Below are 24252 nucleotides of genomic sequence, written 5' to 3'. Positions count from 1 at the left end.
GTGCTTTCCCCAGAGTATGTGTTATGAGAAAACTGTACTTTCCATTTCATTACTTATTAACTAGAAGAGATTTTGCAAAAGGGTAAAAATAGTGAGAATGGAAGACGAATGCCACTTTTCTAGCAGTGCTGGGAGTTCTTATTTATTTCACTACTGCCACCTGCAGGGCAGGGGCTCCCCTCTGAAGGAAAAGAGATGTAGTGTCCACGAGTTACCTGCCCTATCCCAGTAAGGTAAGTCATAGGTGCCTTCAGTTTTTTTCTTTCTGGAAAATACAGACAAAAAGTTACCAAATAGAGTGAATTTACTGGTAAGAAATCTCTGCAACTGTAGAATAAATACCACAGTTAATAATTAGTCAAGAATGCACAAGATGGAAACCTGTTGATCTAACCAAGGGAGTCACTGCTGAGGCTTATAGATTCTGGACTCTCAGTAATTTAAACAACTGTCTTCACCTAATACCCACTTAAAAAGGATCAAGAAATTAATAAAGCAAGTCTGTAGATGAAAAGGCAAATCAGTCTCAGCTCTGACATGGGTTATTATGGGCAAATCATGTTAGGTCTGTTTTGGTTTCAAATACAAACTTCACAAACCAACTGATTGATAAAATTCATAGAACTAAAACAAAACAAACAAAAAAAAAACTTCTGGTTTTCTACCCTGCATTGTCCCCCCCCCCCCCCCCCCAGTTTCTGCTTTTCTTCTATGGTCCTTTCCTCCAAAGAAGTTTCAAGTGTCACAGACCCTTAATTGCACAGACATAATTTCCCCCACCATCCCAGGATAAGTTAGTGCTGTCAGTAACGGTGACAAGTGGCAGAGAGAGGAGAACTTGCTTCTCCAGGCCTGGAAAGCACCACAAACTCTCTGGGGAAGTGAGAGCCATCTGTGCAACAAAGAAGATTCTTCCCAGCCCACCCCTCAGAATTCTGACTTGTCTTCCCCAGGAGGAATCTCCCTTCCCTCTGTTAAGAATGAACTGTTTACCAATAGCCTTCTACACAGAAAAACCAAGCAAATGAAATGACATTTTCTGATTTAAGAGTGTAAATCCAACTCAATTAAAATTAGTGCTTGGCAAACTAAAGAGAAAGAAGAACCTATTCTTGTTTACAAATGAGGAAAAGATGATTATGTGATATGCTGAAGATCACAAACATGGCTTTGATAAGGAGCCCAAGCCATGTGCTTTTCCTACTAGAAAACATTCTTCTACAAGTACAAAGCCATGTTTTTATTACTGATGTTAAAAGCTCCCTCATTTTAAAGGCTGACTGTATTTATATTATTTTGTTATTTTAAAGTAAAATAAATGTAAAATTTGTAGAAGAGATGGTAAGTGTTGTAAGTGTTAATCAAAAACTTGAATGAAAAATAATATGCTGGTTTATTAATTACATACTTTTCTCCCTGAAAATGCTCTAATCATCATAAGATTAAAAAAAAACAAAAACAAAAGCCAATAATCTTTTCTTAATGGAAGTTAAATGCCCTGTATGGCTAGGACAACAAATTTATGGTATGAGTATTACTCAAGGGTTGTACTATAAAGGATTTTAATACTTAATCTCAAGTGACAAAGCTTCAGGTTATTTATTCATTACATATAAGCTGCTTGGAACAGTGCTTGGCACAGGTTAAGGACTTAATAAGTTACAGCAGTTTTTATTATTATTCTCCTCCTCCCTATTTTCTACAATCCCTTAATGGCATCTGACCCTTTATCCTTGTCAGGAAGCCAATCATCAGCAATTTCAACTACATTCTTAGCAGTAACTTCAAATTCTCCAGCTCAGACCTTTTGTGCAAAACACCAGGCATATATTCCAACTGCCTCCTGGGAGTCTGAATGTCCACAGGGTCCTTTAAACATTATCCCAAACTGATCTTAGGACCTGACTCCTGCTTCCCTCTCAACAACTCTACTCTGCAGTCCTCACCCTCATGCCCCTTGTGCTTTAACCACAGTGTATTATACTTTATTTATTATACATTCAGAGGCAACACTGGATAAGGGCATGAGCTCTAAAGCCTAGTCCAAAACTCCACTCTGCTGTGTACTAGCCGGGTGACCTCAGACAAGTTGTTCATGCTATGTCTTACTTTCTTCTTCTGTAAAATGGGTTTATAATAGTGCCTGCTTCAAAGGTTGTTTTGAGGACTAAATGAGTTAATACATGTATTTAGAATGATAATTTAGAATAATGCCTAAAGCATTTGGAATAATGCCTAAAATCAGCACTTAATTTTCTTTAAAAATTGATTACTGCCGCTGCTGGCCTCATCACCACTATTATCGTTGTTCAGTTTGCCGGATGCATCATGCATTCTCCATTCTGGACTGTCCTAAAGCCCCTTCCCCTTCCTCCTTTCTCTACTGCCCTTGCACTAACTCTGTGGGTCTTTGCTCAGACAGCCTTCCCAACACCATGAATCTGGGATCCATGTGTTCCTCCAGCTTCCACCCCATGGCACACATTCTGTGGCTGGTACTACGGCTATGAGTTTTCTGCACTGTATCCTCTCCTGGTTCTAAGCTTTGGGATTCATCATTGGACTCCCCAGCACATGGCTCAATACTTGGCACTGGGTAGGAGCCAAGTGTTCAAATGTTTGAATGACTAAGCAAATGAAGTCATTCTCTTTTGCAACCAAACCTGTCCCTCCTGCTCTGTTATCTCAACTCATGACATCTCTACTGGTCTAACTGAACAAGCCAGAAACCTCAGATCACCTAGATCCCCCCTTCTTCCTTAGTAGATAACTAAACATGCTTCCTGTCCATGCTATTGTGAAATATCTTTCCTTCTATCTCTTCTCCCTTCCCTAGAACCGCTGAGTTATGTTCCCACCTGGCCTGGTAGTTTCCTAACTCATCTTGAGACTGGCTCTTCTCTCCTTTTCAATCCACCCTTCAAGACTCCTGCTAATATCGTTCTACACTCTATCACCTGTCTGCTTAACACTCAGTGATTTCTCAATCTATAGAATAAAATAAATTTCTTTCTCCCAGAAAGCACTTACTGATCTAGGCCCAGTGTGCATTTCTCTGGTTACCACTGAGAACTCTCCCATGCTAAGCCCACATGAGATGACTCACTATTTCGCCTGTATCTTGTATATCTGTGCCTTTCCTCAAGCAACTCCCTCAGTCTGAGCAATTCTCCACTGCTATGGTCTGAATATGTCTGTGACTCTCCAAAATTTCTGTGTTGAAATCCTAACCCCAGGGTGATGGTATTAGGAGGTGGGGCCTTTGTGAAGTGATTAGGTCATAAAGGGAGGGACCTCAGAAATGGGATTAATGTCCATATAGAAGAAGCCTGAAAAATCTTTTTACCCCTTCCACCATGTGGGACAGGGCAAGAAGGTGCTGTCTATGAGCCAGAAAACAGGCCCTCACCAGAACCAAATCTGCTGGTGCCTTGATCTTGGACTTCTTAGCCTCCAGAACTGTGAGAACTAAATTTCTGTTGTCTATAAACCATCCAGTTTATGGTACTTTCTTATAGCAGTCCCAAAAGACTAAGACATCTACCCTCTTTTATCTAGCCAACTCTAACTCCTTTAAGGCAAAACATGCCAAATTTGAGGATTTCCTGAAAGGAAGATTTCAGATAACTCTCATGGTTCTCTGTAGCAGTTCATAAATAACTCATCAAACTATATGACAGTTCCTTATTTTGTGTCAATCTTGCTAAACACTTTGGAGAAATTTTGTCTCCTTCTTTCAATAAATTTTACTAAGTACTTATTATGTGTCAGACATTGTTCTTATTAATGTACATATCCCAGTTATAAGGCAGAACTTGATACGATACAGGTAATCACTAAATGATTTCAGAATTGAATTTACTCATTTTTAACAAGAATAGAGGAAAAACATGTAACTTTTATTTGAATGATTGCCTTAACTTTCACTCTCAAACAAGCGAACTATATGTAGTTCATCTTCTATACTAAGTTTCTATATCATATTTGGTAGTTTAGGAAATACATCCCCCCTAGGACTAATTAGGTGAACTAGTTATGTACTAACCTGTTTCTCCAGTGCCAAGCACACACTAATACGAGAATGAGGGTAGTGAGGACCATGACTAACACAGGGACAAGAACTGCGGCCAACGCTACATCTGAAGTCACAAAAGCAAAAACAAACAAGCAAACAAAACACATTAACATCAAAGGCAGAATTGACGAGGAAGATTTAACCACAACATCATTCAACACTTTCCTATCTCAAAAAATACCATAACCGTTATTTATGAAACAAGCCTGGGCGTAGCTGGTACTTGCAGAAGCTTTCATGGATACATGGAACTTCATTACATTATTCATTCCACCTCTGCATACGTTTGAAATTTTCTTATGTTTTTAAATCACCAAGATAAGATGAAAAGCCAAATTATAAACTGGAAAAGTATATTTTATGCATACGTGATAAAGGGCAAATATAAATAATTAATATATTATAACAGCAATACAAGTCAAAAACAAATATAATAGAAAAATCAGTGGAGATGAACTGGAAATTCATTAAAAAGTACAAGTGACCATTAAACATGTTAGCCTCACTAGTAAAGAAGTATAACTTAAAACCAGAACAAGATATTATTTTTGCTTATCAAATTTGCAAAAGAACAACAAATAATTGTTGAAGATGATGCCAGGAAGCAGGTATTTTTTTTTATGGGAATATAAATTGATACTTTCTGATTGGCATTTTGGGGCAATATGTATTAAAAACCTATTACTTGGTAATTCCATATCTATAATTTAATCTTAGGAAGAAATTAAGAAGACATTCAAAGATGTATTTTTAAAGATGTTTGCTTCTGTTTCTGCATAAGAGTGAAAAACTGGAAATAATACAAATGCCTAACAATGAGAGGGAATTAGTAAATCACGGTAACCTCCTTATAGTAGAATATAGTCAGCAACTGAAAATAATGTTACAACATAATGGCAAAATATTTATAGATATGGGAAGGTAACAAAGAAGTGTTAAGCACAGAAAGCCAACTGAAAATGTGTGTACGAACTGGTCAGAGACCTACACAGTGCTGGAGCTGGCAGGGACTCAGAGGTCCTTTAATCCCTTTACCTCACTCCACAGATAAGGAATACAGAAGCCTGGGCCCAGACACAGAAAATGGTCTGCCTAAGGTCATCTGGGATATTAGTATCCTTCAACCCCATCCAGGCATGAGGATGACAATTGCAGCAAATGCTGACATTTATTGAGGGCTAACAGCCAGAGAGTGTGAGGAGTCTAACCTGCAGCCTCTTTACTCCTTACAACAACTGTATTCAAAAAGAGAGAAAGAGGCTGAGGATATAGGACAGGGAGAGGATATCAGTAACATCAGATCTCTGAGAAGCTGATGGATGGGAACCAGGGCACAGAGGAAGTGATCAGCCTTGGGCAGCACAAGGAACCCCATTTTTCACTGCAGCAAACAGAGGATACAGGTAAGTTTTAGGCTCTGCAAAAAGGGAATTTCCTTCTGATGGTTTCTACTTTCTTTGTGAAGTTAGGTAACAGAGTGAATGATCTCTGGGTCAAGGGTTTGAAAAATATGGACAATGTTTAAAATAGCTACTGTTGAGAACAGACAGAACACTTACTAGGGAAATTCAGAGACTGCCAGCTGGTGCTGGGGGCCCAATTGAGGGGGGAACCTGGAAGTTACCGAGGCACAAATCAGACCATGACATGATTTTCCCTAAGATTTGTGAAATTGGAGAGAACAATCAGGTTTAGATTGATGCAGTGTGATTTAATCAGAGGCTTTAAAATATCTGTTTGGGTTCAAAAAATAAGTCTATATATCACCATCCCAAAGAAAAGGAGACAGGAGGTCTCCAATTGAGAAGACCAGCCCATTCTTGGTTATTCTTCTTAAGGTCACAGGGATCCTAATTCTGGAAGAAAAGACTTCAAGAGCACTTTAGCCTTGAGATTTTGAGATTTTATAATCAGATTTTAAGATAAGCAATACTTGTAAATGTTCTTCCATCTAAGCATGCAGTCTAGGATTGTCTAAACACATGCCTCCTGGAAACTGTTCAGAAGCTCATGTGAGATGCTGACACCTCTTGCCTCTGAGAATTCTTGCCTTTCTTTAGTTTTTCCTGCAGTATGAGAAAGAAATTGGTCTTTGAGGAGATACCTCAGAAGATAGGAAAAAAACTGATACGTGCAAAGTCGGAGAAAGTTACCTGAATCCAAGCAAATTTTCAGGAAATGAAAATGATTAAACTTCTATGTGGTGCAAGTTACTCTGGAAGAATTGCTTTCTTTCTCTGCACTTTCCTGAAAACAAGTATGCTTATCTGCCAGCAATGACACTAATTCATAACACTGACACTTTTTTACTAAATTTGAATAAAATTGTTTTTCAACAACTAGTAAAAGTAACTATGTATTGTACATTTTAACTTCTTTTTTTAAATATATTTTATCATTGATAAAATTTCAAAACAAATTCTAAGACATTAGCATTTATAACCTAAAAAAATTATCATTGTAAACATTTAAAAAACAGAGACCAAAAAAAATTTTTTTTTTTTAACATATATTTGTACATATTTGTGGGGTATGGTGTGTGGTTTTAATACATGGTAAAAGATTTTCTTAGGAGTATGTTAACTCCAGAGTATTTTTTAAAAAGGAATAGTTTCCACCAAATGCTCTGTTTTTATTTTTCCTTTTGTCCACCAATTTCCCTATCCAGAAATATATATGGTAAAAAAATGTTTGTTTCTTGCTATAGTTTTACTTATTTCTAGAAATATCATATGTCTAACCCTGAGACTCAATGTGTTTAGCCATAAGGGAGGAAAATCACAAGAGGATGCCTACAACACAATAGCCACCTCTAAATATTTCAAGAACAGTCCTACATGGCACCATAGAATTGAACTTAGATTAATGCAGTCAAGTCTTTTCCCTAAAGAAGGAAATTAAATTTTTTGTTATACTTAAAATAGTTGGAAAGAAAAGAAACTGAGGATTTAAGCTGGAAATGCTCCTAAAAACTAGTTAAAAACAAAACACTACTATGCAATAGATGTTGTTTTTTGCGTCTGCATACCTTTAGTTACATTTGGAGTTACGGTAGTATTTTTGATATCAGGAGTGGCAGTTGTTTGCTCTGTCTGTGCAGGAAATTCATTGTGACTGCGAGGTTGTAGTGGTTGAGTAAATTTGGGGGCACGACCTTGAAAAAAGTTTTAAAAATTCTTTATTCTTTTATCTACACCAATTTAAGATCAAAGTTATTTTATAATGCTTTTAATAAATTTATGGAATGTTATACCACAAATCCAGGGAATATCAAATTCTCGAATTAAAAGTAGGCATACCTTTGGCTATTTTTGGAGGGGCTGTAGTGTTTTTGAGGTCATTGCTATTCCAAAGAGGTGGAGGTTGCGTAAGTTTTGGAGGACGACCTTGAAAAATGGTTTAGAAAAATTTATGCATTTTGCTTTTAAAAAGTATAGTTAAAAATAGTAATGTTAAGTGTCTTCAACATTCTGCAGAGTGATTTTAAATCTCAGAGAGAAACATATCAGAAGGTTAGATATTATACTCTGCATTAAATGCACAAATATATCAGGATTTCTCAGTTTTTACATAATTAAATCATTTGAAAATAATCTTAGGAAGGAGAATAATGGCAAGGAGAATGATGTTGAACTCTAAAGCTATAAAAGTGTCATCACAATTCGATATATTACTTATTTAATTCATTTAATAAGTATTTATGGAGTGCCAACTATGTGTCAGGTGCTGTGGTAGTTTTGTGATACAAAAGAAAAAAAAATATTATTAAGATTGCTACTAGACTTAATTATCTCATGAATGATGCTATTTCTTCTTCCATTTGTAACTTTGGACAGCATTCTAATATGTAACTTTTTAATAGGAAATTTACTTTTTAAAATCCCTTTAAGAAGATATTGTAATTAGAGTATAAACACAAAAAAATTATTAATTATTTTCTCTGAGAACAGCAAAACCATTTTAAATTAACAATCCAGTGAAAATAACATTTCTTAAACTATCCCTTTACCTTTAGGAATAAACTGACATCCGAGCAGTTCCATTTTCATTGCAATTTTCTGCTGCCATTGGGTAGGATTCACTCTAATAAAACGTGCAATAATTGGTGGCAAAAAGTTATTTCGCACATCCTGGTGATAATCTTTGTTTCCTTGAAATATCTTTGAAAAACAACAAAAAATTGGTACTTTACATCAACTTAAACATATTTTTGTTTTTGTTTTTTGTTCTTTTGTTTTCTGTTCTGGATCTTAAATGACATCTATAAAATATGACAATAAGTATTAATTTCTGAGAAAATAAATTAATCATAATTTGGAAAAACTATTAAGAAGCTGCCCATTTGTCATTAAAAGTTTATAAGAGAAAAATACTAAATATGAAAGTGATTTTGTGAATTTAACAAGAGTGCTAACTTGGCAATCTGGAAAAAGGGTTTCAATTATAGCGAGACAGTTTATTGTATCAATAAATTAGTAACTCTACTCCTGTGGAATTACCAACTATTTAAACATATGATTTCAGTTTTAGAGTAAAACATAATTGATCATACGAGGTCTTAGAGAAAATGCTTTGCCTGGGTACTTTTCACAATTTTTTAATCATAAATACGTTGAACATGGATATGTACTATCAAACAAATTAACGGATATATATCTCCACCTACTGGATAAAGTGCATAAAGACAGTTCCCATATTAATCTTAGTTTTCATTCCTTGTTGCTATCTGAATCAAAAGTGACTTTGAAACACTAGTCTATGTCTAATTTAAAAAAAAAAAAAAATTTGACGAGCCGTTCAGTTTCTCCATGCCTAATTTAATCATCATTACTAAGCAGCAACTAATGCATTACATAAATAATCCTTAGGTAAAAATATGATTTTAAGTGACTATTTCATTCCCTCAAGTATTTCAAGCAAATAATCAGCTGAGCTATTTATAAAGAATTTGATGTAATTAACTCAGACTACTATTCATGTAAACCCTATGAAATAGGCAGGGCACAGGAAACTGCCTCAGAGAAAGTAGGTGGATTGTACTGCTAGTCAGTGATTGGGCAGTGACTTGAATCTGGGTCTTCCGACATAAGTATAGGGCTCCAACAGCTTGTTCCCTCAGGCCAAATCAACTAGGTCGTTTCTAAAGACCATTAAAGTAAGTTGACATTTGCCTAAAATCAAAATGATTTGTTTGTCAACTAACATGAGAGTAATTAAATGTCTAATTTCTTAAGTTATTTCCAAATATCAAGGCCATTTCTTATTGGCTTATTCACACAGCATGCAATTATAAACGTTTTAGAGATGTGTTAATAACCTTTATTTTCTAAAAGGTTTGTTTTGAAGTTACAATAAATCTCCACACTAGTAATTTTTCATGATTTCCTTAGATACTACTCTGAAATAAAATGAAGGCAATTATTTATAGTCTTATTATATTAGTGGAATAGGAACAATAGTAAAACATCATATTGAGACATAAAAACTATGACCAAGATCTTACTCTATATTGCTGCTCCAATTTTATTAAAAACTTAGAGAAAGATTTTATAAAAACTGACTAAAAAAGATGTGTTATAGTCAACCTTTGAGCATTTATTGAGAATTACTGTGTATAGGGAAGTTTGTAAGGTGTCATGAGGATAAAATGGAAATGAAAGTCAAAGTTCCCCACTCTCAAAGAACTTATATTTATTGGCTATTACACCATAAATAAATAATGCCATAATATTACAAAGTAATATATTATTAAAGCAAATTGTATATATGAGGGTGCTTCAAAAAGTTGGAGAGAGATTGGATAAGGAGCACAAAGAATAAGTATGATTTATAAAAATGAATATGCTAATAAAAAATAAATTTATAAAGTCCTTGGAAAAATAGAATTAAACGATAGTATGAATCTTTCCAAGAACTTTTTGAAGTACCCTTGAAAATACTAATCCCATTTTCTGAAAACAAAACCAAATGAGGTCTCCACGTGTATGTACGTGCTCATGCACATGTGCGGGCTTAGAAAAGGGGTGAAAATAAATACACCAGTTACCCTTGAGTTGGGAGTCGATGAGGAGCAAACAGACCAATATAAGTGGGGGAAAAGATTGTTATTTTATAAATAATTTAATGTGAGGTCTTCTACTTTCTGTCCATGACAGGGTAACAAGGACTGAATTTATCCTTCACCTTAAACACCTGAAAACTGGATAAAATATATGAAACAATGTTTCTTAGACACCGGGCAACAAGAATCACAGGGCAACAAGCACTGAGAGGGGAAACAACTGAGGTGAGCCCTGCCGTGTTTTAGCACTGTCTGGAGAGTTTCCAGGTCACCGTTCAGGGAGAGAGATCACAAACAGAGCCTGCTGGTCTCAATGAGTTGAGTAAACAGAGCTCAGAGATCGAGAGGCTAACAAGGTAGCTAGAATTTTGTAGGACAGAGTTTGGAGAAAATACAGAGAAAGAGAAAGAGACTTCTAGTATCTGTAAAAAGTGTCTCCTTAAATCTCTAACTGCATGTAAAAAAAATGGTCAGGAAAAGAACCACTGGAAAAAGCTAATGAAGTAATTCTCAGAGCTACACAGGTCTGGAACACCTCACATTGCCAGCAGATAGAATGGAGAAACCTCGCCATGAGACATTGGGTTCAGTTCTTAGAACAGCATGTGTTAGTGATGAGGAAAAATTAGAACTAAAGACTGCGCAGGTCCTGCCTAATGAAGCTTATGAGCAAGCCTTGAAAAGATCAAATTATTTCCAAGTAGATTAAATGAGTCTTAGAAAATATTAGCTCAAGAATATTTAAGGAAATAATAATAATGTTAAAAATTTTGCACAATGTAAAGTTCGCAAGGTCTGGCATCCAATAAAAAATTACCAGGCATGTAAAACATGAATCAAAATATCAATCAATATAAAAAAAAGACCCAGATATGACACATATGATAAAATTAGTAAAAAAAATATTAAAAGAGTTATTATATGCTCCACATGTTTCAGAGATAGAAAAAGCATAAGCATGTGAAGAAGAAACATGTAAGAAATATTAAAAACTCTAAAAATCTAACGGTGAATAATATTAGAGATAATAATACGTTAATATTATGAGATTAATAGATCAGACATTGCAGAAGAACAGATTAAGATAAAACAATAGAAAATTTCCAACTAAAACATGGAGAAAAAAGATTGAAAAAAAATGAATAGAGCATAGGTAAATTGTGAGACATCTTCAAGGGTCACAATATTCATGAAATTAGAATTGGAGATGGGAAATATTTGAAGAAAAAATGGCCTACAATTGTCCAAATTTGATCCAAATCATAACATACAAATCCAAGAAGCTCAAAGAGCCCCAAGCAGAGGATTCCTGAAGAAAACTACACAAAGCTACATCATTTTCAAATTGCTTTAAACAAATGATAAAAAGAAAACCTTAAAAGCAGCTACAGAAACGAAGACATATTACACATTGAGACACAATAAAATGGACAGCATAATTCTCATCAAAAACAATGCAAACCAGAAAACAGTGAACCCATGTATTTAAAGTATTGAAAGAAGAAAGATTCTACCTGGAATTACATATCTACTGAAATTATCTTTCAAAAATGAAGGCAAAATAAGTCTTTTTCAGAAATATAATTTAATGTTGTTAAGAATATTTATAATATAAACATAGATAATTCTTAAAATTTCAAAAATATAATAAGCATATTCCACAAATATAATAAGCATTATATAAATAAAATGGATGTGCTAGGAGTAAAGAGTAGTCAAGTTTGGAGGCATTAACCCAGAAGATAGGTATGGAGACAGTATTGTTATTTGCTTCAATGGTAGAGGCTCACCAAGGAGGAAAAGTTATTGTGATATCAAGTAGAAGAGTGGAAGGAAAACCTTGGATAACAGCAGAATAGTTTAGATTCATATGAAACATAATAGGGAGCCCCTGGAGATTTTTTAACAGAGAGATAAGAAAAGTGGCAACTTGAAGATATATTAGCAAATCATACATATGACAAAAAACTGAAAATATGTCTTCAAAATCAAAATTATAGGGAAAATATCACTGAAAAAAATGTGCTCCTAATTTCATTTCTAGACAGGAGGCATCTATCTTCCTCAGGGACATTAAAGATCCTTGTGGTGGATCACGGGCCAGGAGCCTGGGTAAAAGGGATAAACATCTAGATGAGAACCACCTCTGCCTACTCTCCACACCTTATCATCTCCTCTGTCTCATTCCACCATCTTCATAATTTTTTGCTAACTAAAAGATTTCATAATTACCATTATAAGTTAAGGAAATTCTTCAAGTAGGAAAAAACAGAAGTTTTCTAAGATAGAAGTTGGTGAGATGATCTTGAAATGACCTTCCAAGTCTATAATATCCTATAATTTAATGCCTTTGGCCTTTAGCTCTTTTGTCTTTTTTTCCTCTTAATCACAGAGTAGAAATCTGGGAACAAATTGGTCTGTCCACCATTCAAAGGATTGATAAGAAAAGCTTTATAAAGACAAGAAATTACAAGTTCCTTTTCAGACTTTCTTGATAAAGTGTCTAAAATATTCAGGTAAAAATGCAGTGACAAAGTCAGGAAAGTCCTTACCCTTACAATCACCAAAAGGGACCTAAAACCACTGAGAATTTTCTAACCATAGTCAGAAGGGTAAGGACAATAACTAACACTACCTAAAATAACCAAAAGAGGGCAGCGTAAAACAAAATATTTAACTTTTACATCTCTTTTACACAGGGGATCTTCTGTGACTTTTGGCAAAGGCCCTTTTTAAAAGTGGTTTTTACAATCTCTTGGTAATCACTCACTTTACCTTATCCTGCTCCATGCCAGGTTCTCTGTACACAGTCCATTTCTGCCCATCATCACTGTACAGAATTCTGTAGGCAGACACATAGTAATTGTGCTCCACCATGGTGGATCCAGTGGTTATAATGCCTGGGGAATGAAGAGTTGCTTTGATTAGCTCACATGGTCTGACCCCCAATGTTTGTTCAGCACTAAAGCATAAACACCTGAGATGCACTATTCAAACATGTCTTCCTATGGCTCATTTACATGTCTAGGTGCAAGTTTTCATCATCATAGTTACTAAATCATTGACTTTGTTCCCTTGGAGAGATAGGAAGAATTATGGGTACACATAAGGAAAGAACTGGTCAGCCCTCCATATTCCTGGGTTCCACATCTGTGGATTCAACCAACTGTGGATCCCCCCCCCCACAAAAAAAAAAAAAATTACGTATGTACTGAACATGTACTGACTTTTTTTCTTATCATTCTCTAAATAATACAGTATGATTATTTACATAGCATTTATATTGTATTAGGTATTATGGGAGGATGTACATAGGTTATATGCAAATACTAAGCCATTTTATATCAAGGACTTGAACATCCGTGGAATTAGTTATATGAGGGGGCTCCTGGAACCAATCCTCCACAGATACCAAAGGACGGCTGTATTCTATTTTGGCAGCTTGTGTTCATACCATGGTAAAATATACTTCAACTACTGACTAAGGATGAATTCTTGGAAGTGAACACATTAAAGATGATTATTGGTATTATTTTCAGTACTAAAGCAAAATACATTTTTTAATAAAATTATCTAAACCAATCCCAACCAATTATTCTGACCATTTGCTAAGTTCCCCTAAACTAAATTTATACTCAGCATATGTGGAATATTAATTTTTTATAGCACTTAAAATGGACTCCTTGAACATAAATTTCTCTTAAGAACTGTAAGAGATGGTTATTTCAGATATCTCAAGTTCACTTTAAGGAATACTACCTTAAAAGAACCATATTACAATGAAAAAGAAAAGCTATTAAGAATTAGATATCAATTCCTCTCCTCTGCCATGTTTTATAAAACTATCTCCAGTAATATTAACATCAGTGAAGAAAACTTAAAACCATATAATTAAATTTTTAGTGACCTAATTTTCTATGAAAATGTGATGTCACCAGGTTCCCAAATAAAATTGGTATTATAAATTGCTCTAGAACTTATATCTTTAAACCTGTTATCTTCTTTTCCTTATTCGTATCAATTTGTAGCCACTGATATTCATCAGTGGCAAAAGCAGCCCAAGGAGGTCCAGGTTTTTTCAGTCTGGCCTTTTCAGGTTTCCAACTATTCTCTTGCCCTGTGTGGTCAGTCCACTCCAGCACAGATGATGCTGTTATCTGAGGATCTGCAATCACACCAGATTCCATCCCCAGTGTTCCATAACAACCTGATACAAAGAAGAAAGTAAATTTAGTTTCCAGATATAAATTCAAAAATCTATATAAACCTACTCACCTTTAATTAACATTCACTATGCTAATAATACACTGCAACAGAAAAACTTCAAAACTAGCGAAGTGTTTCTTGGACATATGTCTTCGTGTATCATTAGGAAATTTACAAACACATTCATTCACAAGCAACATATTAATGGATACATATTACCCTCTCCCTGGGACATTCTCTCCAAATAAGTGGGTGACTCCCTCCTTTACCACCTTCGGGTTTTTGTTCACATGTCACATTCTCGATGAGGCCTTCCCTGACCCTCCTTAAAACTTCAAACTAGTCCTCCTGTACTTCCTGTCTTCCTTCCGTCCCTTATTTTTCCATGTCTTTTATACCATACTGTAAACTGTACATTACAAACAATAATGTATCTTACTCACTGCATATTGTCAATCTCTCACTATCAAAATGTAAGCTCCAGGAAGGCAGGAATTTATTTTGCTCACTGTTGTTATCAATAGCACCAGATAGTGTGCCTTACAAATAAAACATTCAAATATTTTCTGTTAAATGAATTAATAACTTGGGTGAAAAAGCAATCCTCCTTGTTTACGTGATGATTTCCCTATTAATATAAAACCTCCCATTTATTCTATTCATTATATTATTAGGTATCTACCTTATCTCATGGTGTTATTATGACAACTAACTGAGAAAATGCAAAAAAGCAGCAATTGGCATAATGCCTGATATACTCAGTGTTCAAAAAATATTAGCTATTATACAAATTATAATAAGTTATAAAGTCCATGAAAGGCTTACCACTTGTCTTAAATGTAAAGAGACTTGTCGATAAGTGTCCCCTGAAAGAAAGAAAGATTTTTTTGTGACTGTCAAATAACAAATGATTTCTCCATATTCATCTTAGTGAAATATTTTCTTTTGATTTGTCCCCCTGGCCTCCTCTACTGTTTAAAGAACCGAGAAGATTCCATGCCTCAAAGTTAGACAACTAATATTATTTGTTGGAAAAAATTCTCCTTTCTAAGCAGAACAACTTCTACAATCAGCATAAACTAGATACTTTGTCTATAAGTATCTAGTACCAAGTTTAGTACATGATTGTACATGCATCCATGTAACCTTTAATATGTACTTATTTACTTCTTTTTCATTAAATAAATTGATTCCTAAAACTTTTCTATGGCAAGTAATTTTGGTGCAAAGGTATACTTCTCAGAGAATGAGGCTCAAGTTTCCTGGGGTAAATGAATGAAAACCTGGCTACCAATTAAAAGATTGCATTTTCTTTTAGAGGAGTAAATCAACATGTCTGAGAACAAGTTTCAGTATTAGAATGCAGCATTACATTTGGATTTCAAAGTAATGGTCAAAATGGGTGAGCTGATGAGAACGCAGGGGTCAGACAAGGGAACAGTCACCATAAAGCAGGTCAAAGGATTCCAAGAAACTTGTAGGAATAAAATTGTCAGTATACACTCTTGCCTGTAGACAACATTCAAACTGTTACAAAAGGACACAACCTATCCGTACTTTTTTAAAGTATGAAAGAGAGAATCACCCCCCCCCCCCCAAAATCTTTCTAAAGGTAGAACAGGGGAAAAGAATGAATGGATTTGCATAAAATCATCTAAAGAAACCAAAAGAAGGAACGGAAGTTGAGTCTACACCAAATGACAGCCCATATGTGCTGTTTTTTGTATGGCCAGTGAGCTAAGAATGGTTTTTACCTGGTTAAAGAGTTGTACATAAAACAAAAAACAGTAAGTGACAGAGACAAGTGGCTAGAAAGCCTAAAATAATTACTAGCTGGATCTTTACAGAAAAAGTTTGCTGACTCCTACTCTATTCTGCCCTGGTCTTCTTAAAACTGGCCTAGGACCTCTGAAGATCAGCTGGCTTCAATTAGGCTTAGTGTTGTCTGCAGGACTAAGAAGATTTATAAAAACAGATTGTTAATACTGCATTTCTATTTAATGTTTCAACTTCTCCTGCTTTTATTTGTGTTTTGTAAAAGAGTAGAACACTGTAGATACCATGAAAATACATTCTTAAAATATTCTCTTGGGATGAGAGGATGATTCATGATAACACTACCTCTGCTTTATGTCAACATTTAACTTATATTTGAAGTATTTCAGTCATCCTCAATCCATCCTGGGTCGCATGGGCTTATAAGCAACAGAGTGGTTATGCCTTCTGATCTTTAAAATAAAGTAAGCATTTGACAATAAACTTATAGACTCTTACTCCAGACTTCTTCAACACTTGAGAAGGAAACAAAGCACGTTTCCAAACGACTACCTTTTTAAAGTAGGACAAGCTGAGGAAGTACAACACGGCCTGTACTTTTCAAAATACTCAGACATTGAGCACACACAAATGTAAGTCTTACTGCATACATGTTATTTCATGAAAACCATTAACGGTGATATTGCTGAGATCTAGCTAGTCCCTAGCCCACCCTACCCAGCATGCTTATTATAAATAGCACATATACTTACACAACAGATGTGACGTTGTTAGCCAAAGAGCTTTCATAGTACGGGATACCTTTACTAATTACAACACTGATTTGGCCACCCAAAATGTTTGACACTACTCCTGCATGCACGCCAGCCATGCACAATGGTGAGGACTTGAGGAATGAAAAAAGACGAGATTAATTTGCAATTTTCTTCTGATAATTCATAGAGAAGACATTTCCACTTCCTCAAGAAATCAGTTGATCTGGGCAGTTTCTTCATAAACATTAGATTACTGGTTTTACAACACAACAGATATTTAGCAGAAGAAAAAAAATTACACATTATTGACTAAAAAAAAAAAAGATACAGATATACAATAAAAACACATCCAGCTATTCTGGAGTTTTTAATTTTTTTATTTTTAAGCTATCAAATTCTAAACTAGTTTTTTTCATAAAGGTATTATCTTTATAAATGTAAATTTAATACATTTACATGGAAAAAAATAATCTCTTTCTTTTTTTAATGAAACTGGCTGCCATGTAGAAGATGCTTAACTCAAACTTACATGTTTTTAAAGACTAAAAATTTTTATTAAAAAGATGCTTACTTGGGCTGACCAGTTAGCTTAATTGGTTAGAACATGGCCTTATAACACCAAGATCAAGGGTTTGTTTCCCTAAACTGACCAGCTGTCAAAAAAAAAACAAAACTCCAAAAAACCAAAAACATGCTTTCTTAAGTAAGTTGATAATAATAATTTAAAATTATGAGCAAATTCTTACATAAAATTATACCATAGTTTAAAGATAGGTCTATATCCAACTTACATCTCTATATCCATGAGGAATTGTTCCAGATATCTCAGCAAAAGGAAGCAGACAACCAGGTGGGCAATACTTACTGAGAAAGGAAAGTAAAAGGTTACACAATGCTGTACTTTCTGGGGAAAAGAAATAACATATACATTTTTCAGTTTAATGTAAATGTCATAATCTTACCACCCTGAAAGAACTACCACTTCTAAAAAGCCCTTTTAGACTTTATTCCATCCATCCATACATAACATGTCTTCACCCACATATTTACAACAAATTTCTCATATTCTACATTTTGCTTTATTTTACTTTATAAAAAATGGTAGACATATCATAATGTATTTTGCCAACCCTCTACTGATCAAATTGAAGTTGCATTCAGAGGTTTGGCATTCACTCACTCATTCACTCACTTACTCACCCACCCACTACCCACTCAACACATTTATTTGAATGTCTATTGTGCTGCCTGTTAAGTGACAGGTTGTGTGAGGTACTGGGTTTACAAAAGTCAACCAAACAAACATGGCCCCCAATCCTTATTGAGTTTATATCCCAGTTGTGGAAGAAGACATTAAACCAATTCTTACACAAATAACTAAATAATAATTTGGATTTCAAAGTAATTTGGATTTGATTGTGCTATGAAGTAAGGGTACTCTGAAATAACTGGGATAAATCTAACTTAATAAAAGTAATACAAACATTTGGTAAATTTACTATGTGCCAGGCAGCATCCTAAGTGCTTCAGGTAATCCACACAGGAACCCTATGTGATAGGTACTATTATTGACCTCATTTTACAGATAAGGAAACTGAGGAGCTGTGTGCCCAACTCACACAGCTGGTAGGTAGCAGATAGGCTCCAGAGTCTCTGCTTGCACACACGACTCTGTACCGCTGCAGTCAGGGAATGGTGGAAGGGAGGAAGTGAAGCCTCAGCAGAGAGCTAAGGGATGTCACCAGAACAAGTGGTGGGAAATGCACACCAATCAGAAGGAATAGCATGTCCATGAGGCAGGACAGCTTGGTGAGTGGAAGTAAGGATGGCAAGTGCAGCTAGAGTGCAGTGAGCAAAAGTAAGGTTGGTTGGAGAGACGGCTGAAGAGACAGGCAGGGGCCAGATCATGCAGAAGTCTTGTGGGCTATGGTGAGGAGTCTGGAATATATTTCTAAGTAAAAATAGAAAGCCAGGAAAGGATTTTTTTTAAAAAACTTGTTTTCATGTAATATTTATTAACTTTGTTTTTATAATTATACTGCCTGAGGGTTTTAACTTCAAGTACAACATGGTGACCACAATAGTTTTTTTTTTTAAATTTTAGTTATTTTTTTGTTTTAACTTGATATACACTGTAATTGATTTTCATGACCTTTTACACGTTCCTCCTCCCCCCTCCCTTCCCCCCCACATCATACCTGTTCAATTGTCTTAAAAAGTTCAAGGAATTGTTGTGATTGTTGTGTCTTCTCCCCCCACAACCGTTTATTTGTTTGTGTTTATTTACTTATTTTTAGCTCCCACAAATAAGTGAGAACATGTGGTATTTCTCTTTCTGTGCCTGGCTTGTTTCAATCAATATAATTTTCTCTAAGTCCATCCATGTTGTTGCAAATGGTAGTATTTCATTCTTTTTTATAGCAGAGTAGAATTCCATTGTGTAGATATACCACAATTTCCTTATCCATTCATCTGATGATGGACATTTGGGCTGGTTCCAACTCTTGGCTATGGTAAATAGTGCTGCAATAAACACTGGAGTACAGTTATCCCTTTGGCATGATGATTTCCATTTATCTGGGTATATTCCCAGCAGAGGAATAGCTGGGTCATATGGTAGATCTATCTGTAATTGTTTGAGGAATCTCCATACCATTTTCCATAAAGGCTGCACCATTTTGCAGGAAAGGATTTTGACAGCTTTTAAAACATATTATTCTGGCTCCAGGGAAGAAAAGAGATAGTAAGGAATCATGTGGAAACTGGGTTACTCTTAGGCACACAGTGCAGAAGCCCAGGAGAGGGATGATGGGGGTCTGGATCTGGATGATGATGATGGAGCTGGAGAGTGGAAGGAGGCACCTGACCCTCTGGCAGGGGTGTCTACCATGCACTGATGCAGGATGCCCCTCAAATGCTGTACAGGGCACCCTTCCCACATAGAAAGAAACATTTCTGAAGACAAAATTAAGTTTCTATGGGGAGTGGTACCAAGTTGGGAGGATGTGAATAAGATGAGTCTTGAAAGATGAGAATGATTTTTGCCAAGCAAAGAGGAGTCAAGTGATTCTAGGAAAAAGTTCTGAGAGCTCAAGCAGTGCAAATAGTCCAGATATTTTTCAACATGGAGTACATAAGATGAGACTGGAAAAATGACCAGGCTAAGGATCTAGACAACTTTTTATCATAATAGGGAGTTTCTCAAGATTTTTAAGCAGGGAGATGATCAGATATGTATTTTAGAAAACAACTTGGCTGCAGTGTGAATGGCAGAAAAAAGCCAGCAGAGATTAGAAATGGAAAAAACAATCAGAAGTTAATCCTAGTCTAGGCGAGAGACAAAGGCATAAAGCAGAGAAACAGGAGTAGAAATGCTACTTGGATAAGAACACTGAAGAATTCTACACTAGCCTGAACCACCTCCTTCCCTTTTGTCAGAAAAGATAAATAGCTTTTCTACTTTTATTAGCAGTTTTGCCAGATTTTAAAGAGCAACTAATTCTACTTTTAAAGCATTTTAAAGTTACACTTTCATTTTGGAGAAGATCTAAATGCTACAACTAAAGCAAAATTTAAACATGGCAACAAAATAGCTTGAATAAGCTCTTATTTGAGTCTCGGAACCATAATTATGTGTCACACAATATACATTAATCTTAAGTGTACACATTTTTGAAGTAAATGAAGAGTAATATTTAAGCAAAAAAAAAAAAAAAAAAAAATCACAAATATGGTCATACCTGAACTCAGGTTCCAAAAAATTGGATGCAGTGTCCAAACAAGTAATTAGATCTGGAAAAACAAAAATAAAAAATTGATTCAATAATACATAGATTTACTCTTGCTAAAACACCAGTGTTTCAGAATCCCAAATCGTATTGCTCTAAGTTTCAAAATCTCAACAGCATGTCAAGGTGTACTGTGGGCTAAATGTGTCTCCCAAAAGTTAACATATTGGAAATTTGATCCCACTGTAACAGTGTTAAGAGGGTGGAAAATGAAATTATGGTATCTGAAAGGTGATTAGATTGTGAGGACTGTGCCTTTGTGAATGGATTGATCCATTCAGGGAGCAATAGGTGTGGTTTTGAAACTATCCCACTATCCCTTAGCCTAACTGACTCCTCTCAACTTTCACTTCCTCACAGAAGCTGTCCCTGACCTTCACAAATGAAATCACTCTAGCATAGAGTAAGCACTTACGTTTTGTTTGTTTTAATGAATGGATGACTATTATATGTTCTCATAGTACCATGCTTTATCGAAGACTGATTTGTTGATTTAACTATAGAGTTATAAGCAACATCATTTTACAATGCCTAGTCCCAGGACAGAGACTGAAGCTGTTTGTCCTCACCTTTCTACTGCCAGCAGCAATCACAGTATGTGATAAAGCTTTTAATAAACATTTATTAAATCAAAGGATGAATAAAAGTTTCTGATTGTTATCATGTTTGGCTAAATCCAATCCCTTACTAACCTGTAGGGAGGAAAACCTGGAAGGCAACCCAAAGGCAAGCACAAAAGTAAGAGATTTCACATATAAATGCTTGGCTCAACAACTGTGTCAAGGAGGCCAATACACTGATGGAAACAGCACCTAGCATGCTTCCTAGCAGTGACAGCACACAAATATCTGGTAAATTAACAGCCACCACAGCAAGCACATTCTATTTTACAATTTTATTTCATAACTCTGAACAAACTTTGTATTTATTATCCAACTGTAACACATCTTAAAACAACTAGAGCATAACAACTGTGCCATAACAATAGGAAAACAGTATCTTGAGAGCAACTGTATGGATTAGTACTATACACCACCATAGGCATTTGAATGATGGTTAAGTTAAATCTGTGTCTTAGGAGTTAAGAAGAAACATGCCTGGATAGGAGTTTACTAATACCTAGTTGACTAACTGGGAAAAGCAGACCAACAAAACGAATCAATGAGAATAGATTTTCCACTTTCCTGCTCCACCAAAAGAATTTCCAACTACTAAGATTAATAGCCTGGGACAAAAGGTATCTGTGTGGGCCAACATGGCATTCAAGCTACAAGAAGACTGCCAGCCAGCTGGCCCCATTACCTTTGGGCCACGTGCCAGAAAGTAGGTCAACTGTGGATATATTTGAACAGAACAAGGCTTTAGTTATAAGTTTAAGAAGTGCTGAAACTCCACATTATGCTATGCAAAAGTGCAACTCATTGACTTTGCTCTCAAATTCCATGGGGGATCAAAATAACTTCCTAGGAGGAAAATAAGAATTCAAAATGAGCCAAGAAGGCTGAAGACAGAGAAAGAAAGCCGTGAGTTTGAGGATTACAACTCCACAAAGGCAAAGAAAACAACATCAAATTAAGCAGGGAATTAAATGTGACACATTCTAAAACATGTTTGTCTTGAAAGATTTTCCCAAGTTGTGAAGGTTAATTCTAGATGTCAACTTGGTTAGATGCAGGAATGCTGAGAAACCTGGTAAAGCAATCTTTTCAGGTGTGTCCATGACAGTGTTTCCAGGAGAGATTAGTATGAGAGTCTGAGTGGCCTAGGTGTGAAAGACCCACCTTCAGTGTGGGTGGGAAACATCCAATCCACTGGGGGTCCAGAGAGAACAAAAGACAGAGGAAAGAGGTGAAGCTCACTCTCTCTCAATCCACTGGAGCTGGGATATACTCTTCTCTCCTGTCCATGGACATCAGAGCTTGAGACTCTTCAGCTTTTGGGTTCCAGAACTTACACCAAGGAAACCATCAGCTTCCCTGGTTCTGAGGCCTTTGGACTTGGACTGAGGCACACTACTGGCATCCAGTTTATAGATGGCCTATTGTGAGACTTTTCTTCATAGCCACGTGAGCTAATTCCCCTAATAAATCCCTCTCATATAATTATAACATATCCTATTGATTCTGTCTCTCTGGAGAACCCTAATACACAAGTAAACAGCCTTATCTTAAAACATCAGATTTTCTAAGACAGTTCCAAACTTGGTTAGCAATATTACTATCACCCATAATTGATATACAGATTTTTTAAAAAATTTAAGCACAATCTAAAAATTCTCAAACACATAATAATTACAAAGGCTGAGGAACTTTATAACTGTTCCATGACATATTTATATAAACATGAAATCTTATGTGGACCCATACATAATACCATGAAAATATGATAAATATTTTATATGTTACTAAAACAATAAAAAATATCAGCACATTGACTACAAACTTGGAAATATTTTTGGTTGACAGAATTGGCTCTTTCTGAAACTGCAGCATTGTGAAATATATCTATTTAGATTTCCCCCAAATTAATACTCTGTTTTGTGTTCTGGACTGAATTGAAAAAGACTCTCAGTAGTGTTAGTACCCATCACTTTCAACAGTATTAAACCAACTACAGTTTATTAGCTGCAGGGTATAATTTTTCCACAGTTGAAACCATGTACTTCTAAAGAATAGGAAGCCTCAGTGCCTGTATTTATTCTAACTCAAGAAATCCTAAGTTACTATATTTACCAGGAATGAGAAAACACAGGAAGAAGCAAGACAATGTATAACTACAAATTCTCCTTCCATAGGTACTCTAAAATTCTTTAACTAACCAATTTCCCAGTGCCTGAAGGAGCACATAGTCTTGTTTTTATAATTCACACCTTATCACTAACCTTGCATGATGGGTATGTGGACAGTTACTTTGAAAGCTAGAGGATGTGGAAAAAGGCTGGTCTTGCCACTAAATTATCCCAATAATATTACTGTGTTATCTTAGGACTAATTCTTTGTTTGCATGATAGGAATCTGGCATTGATCTGTACCATTTGCAATTTTCTAAACAGAAATTTACACATACAAGAAAATAGATTATTTTAAGAAAATAGTTGATTGTGATTCAGAGTCAACTAACATCTGCCAAATGCCAGATAATACACTAGGTATTTTACTTCTCCTCTCCTTTTACATACTGAGAGTACAGATTAAATCTTATGTTTCTTCTAGAAATATCACACTGCCATTGATGGAAGAAGAGTCCACAGTACCAGCTTGGTAAAAATTTTCTCAGATAAAAGTAATTAATGCTTTCTCATGTATTACTGCCTAAGTAATAAGCCATACAGTCAGATAGGCTATAAACTATATATAGTTAACTAGATCAAATCAAACGCTCTCTATACCTAAATTCCTATATATTAAAAAACGAATGTAAGACATATTCAGATACGGCACAATTCCTTTGTGACCTATATAGTATTTAGGACACTAATAAATACGTTAGTATTTATCAGCAGTGAAGGATATAGCCACTCTATAGTATAAGATAGTACAAACATATGTAATCCCTTCAAAGCATTCCTAACATACTAAAAAAATGAAACAC

At 35.4% G+C, this 24252-nt stretch overlaps 1 protein-coding gene across 3 annotated transcripts in view; it reads right to left on the bottom strand.

Moving 5' to 3' along the window:
* The window catches only part of DCBLD2 (discoidin, CUB and LCCL domain containing 2), an 81556-nt gene that overhangs the window by 4257 nt on the left and 53047 nt on the right, over positions 1–24252 (bottom strand). For 2 of the 3 annotated variants that reach the window (XM_063092628.1, XM_063092613.1), the window contains exons 4-14: positions 20614–20665; positions 17665–17737; positions 16871–17004; positions 15168–15208; positions 14128–14343; positions 12912–13036; positions 8085–8235; positions 7375–7461; positions 7104–7229; positions 4046–4139; positions 216–265 (exon numbers count right to left, since the gene is read on the bottom strand). In XM_063092628.1, coding sequence (XP_062948698.1) covers positions 216–265; positions 4046–4139; positions 7104–7229; positions 7375–7461; positions 8085–8235; positions 12912–13036; positions 14128–14343; positions 15168–15208; positions 16871–17004; positions 17665–17737; positions 20614–20665 — 1149 coding nt within the window. The remainder of the gene's footprint in view (positions 1–215; positions 266–4045; positions 4140–7103; positions 7230–7374; positions 7462–8084; positions 8236–12911; positions 13037–14127; positions 14344–15167; positions 15209–16870; positions 17005–17664; positions 17738–20613; positions 20666–24252) is intronic. The other variant, XM_063092620.1, reaches the window with a different exon arrangement.

The sequence above is a fragment of the Cynocephalus volans genome, chromosome 1 (genome assembly GCF_027409185.1).
Source record: "Cynocephalus volans isolate mCynVol1 chromosome 1, mCynVol1.pri, whole genome shotgun sequence".
Lineage (NCBI taxonomy): Eukaryota > Metazoa > Chordata > Mammalia > Dermoptera > Cynocephalidae > Cynocephalus > Cynocephalus volans.
This window is presented reverse-complemented; position numbering and strand designations above follow the sequence as displayed.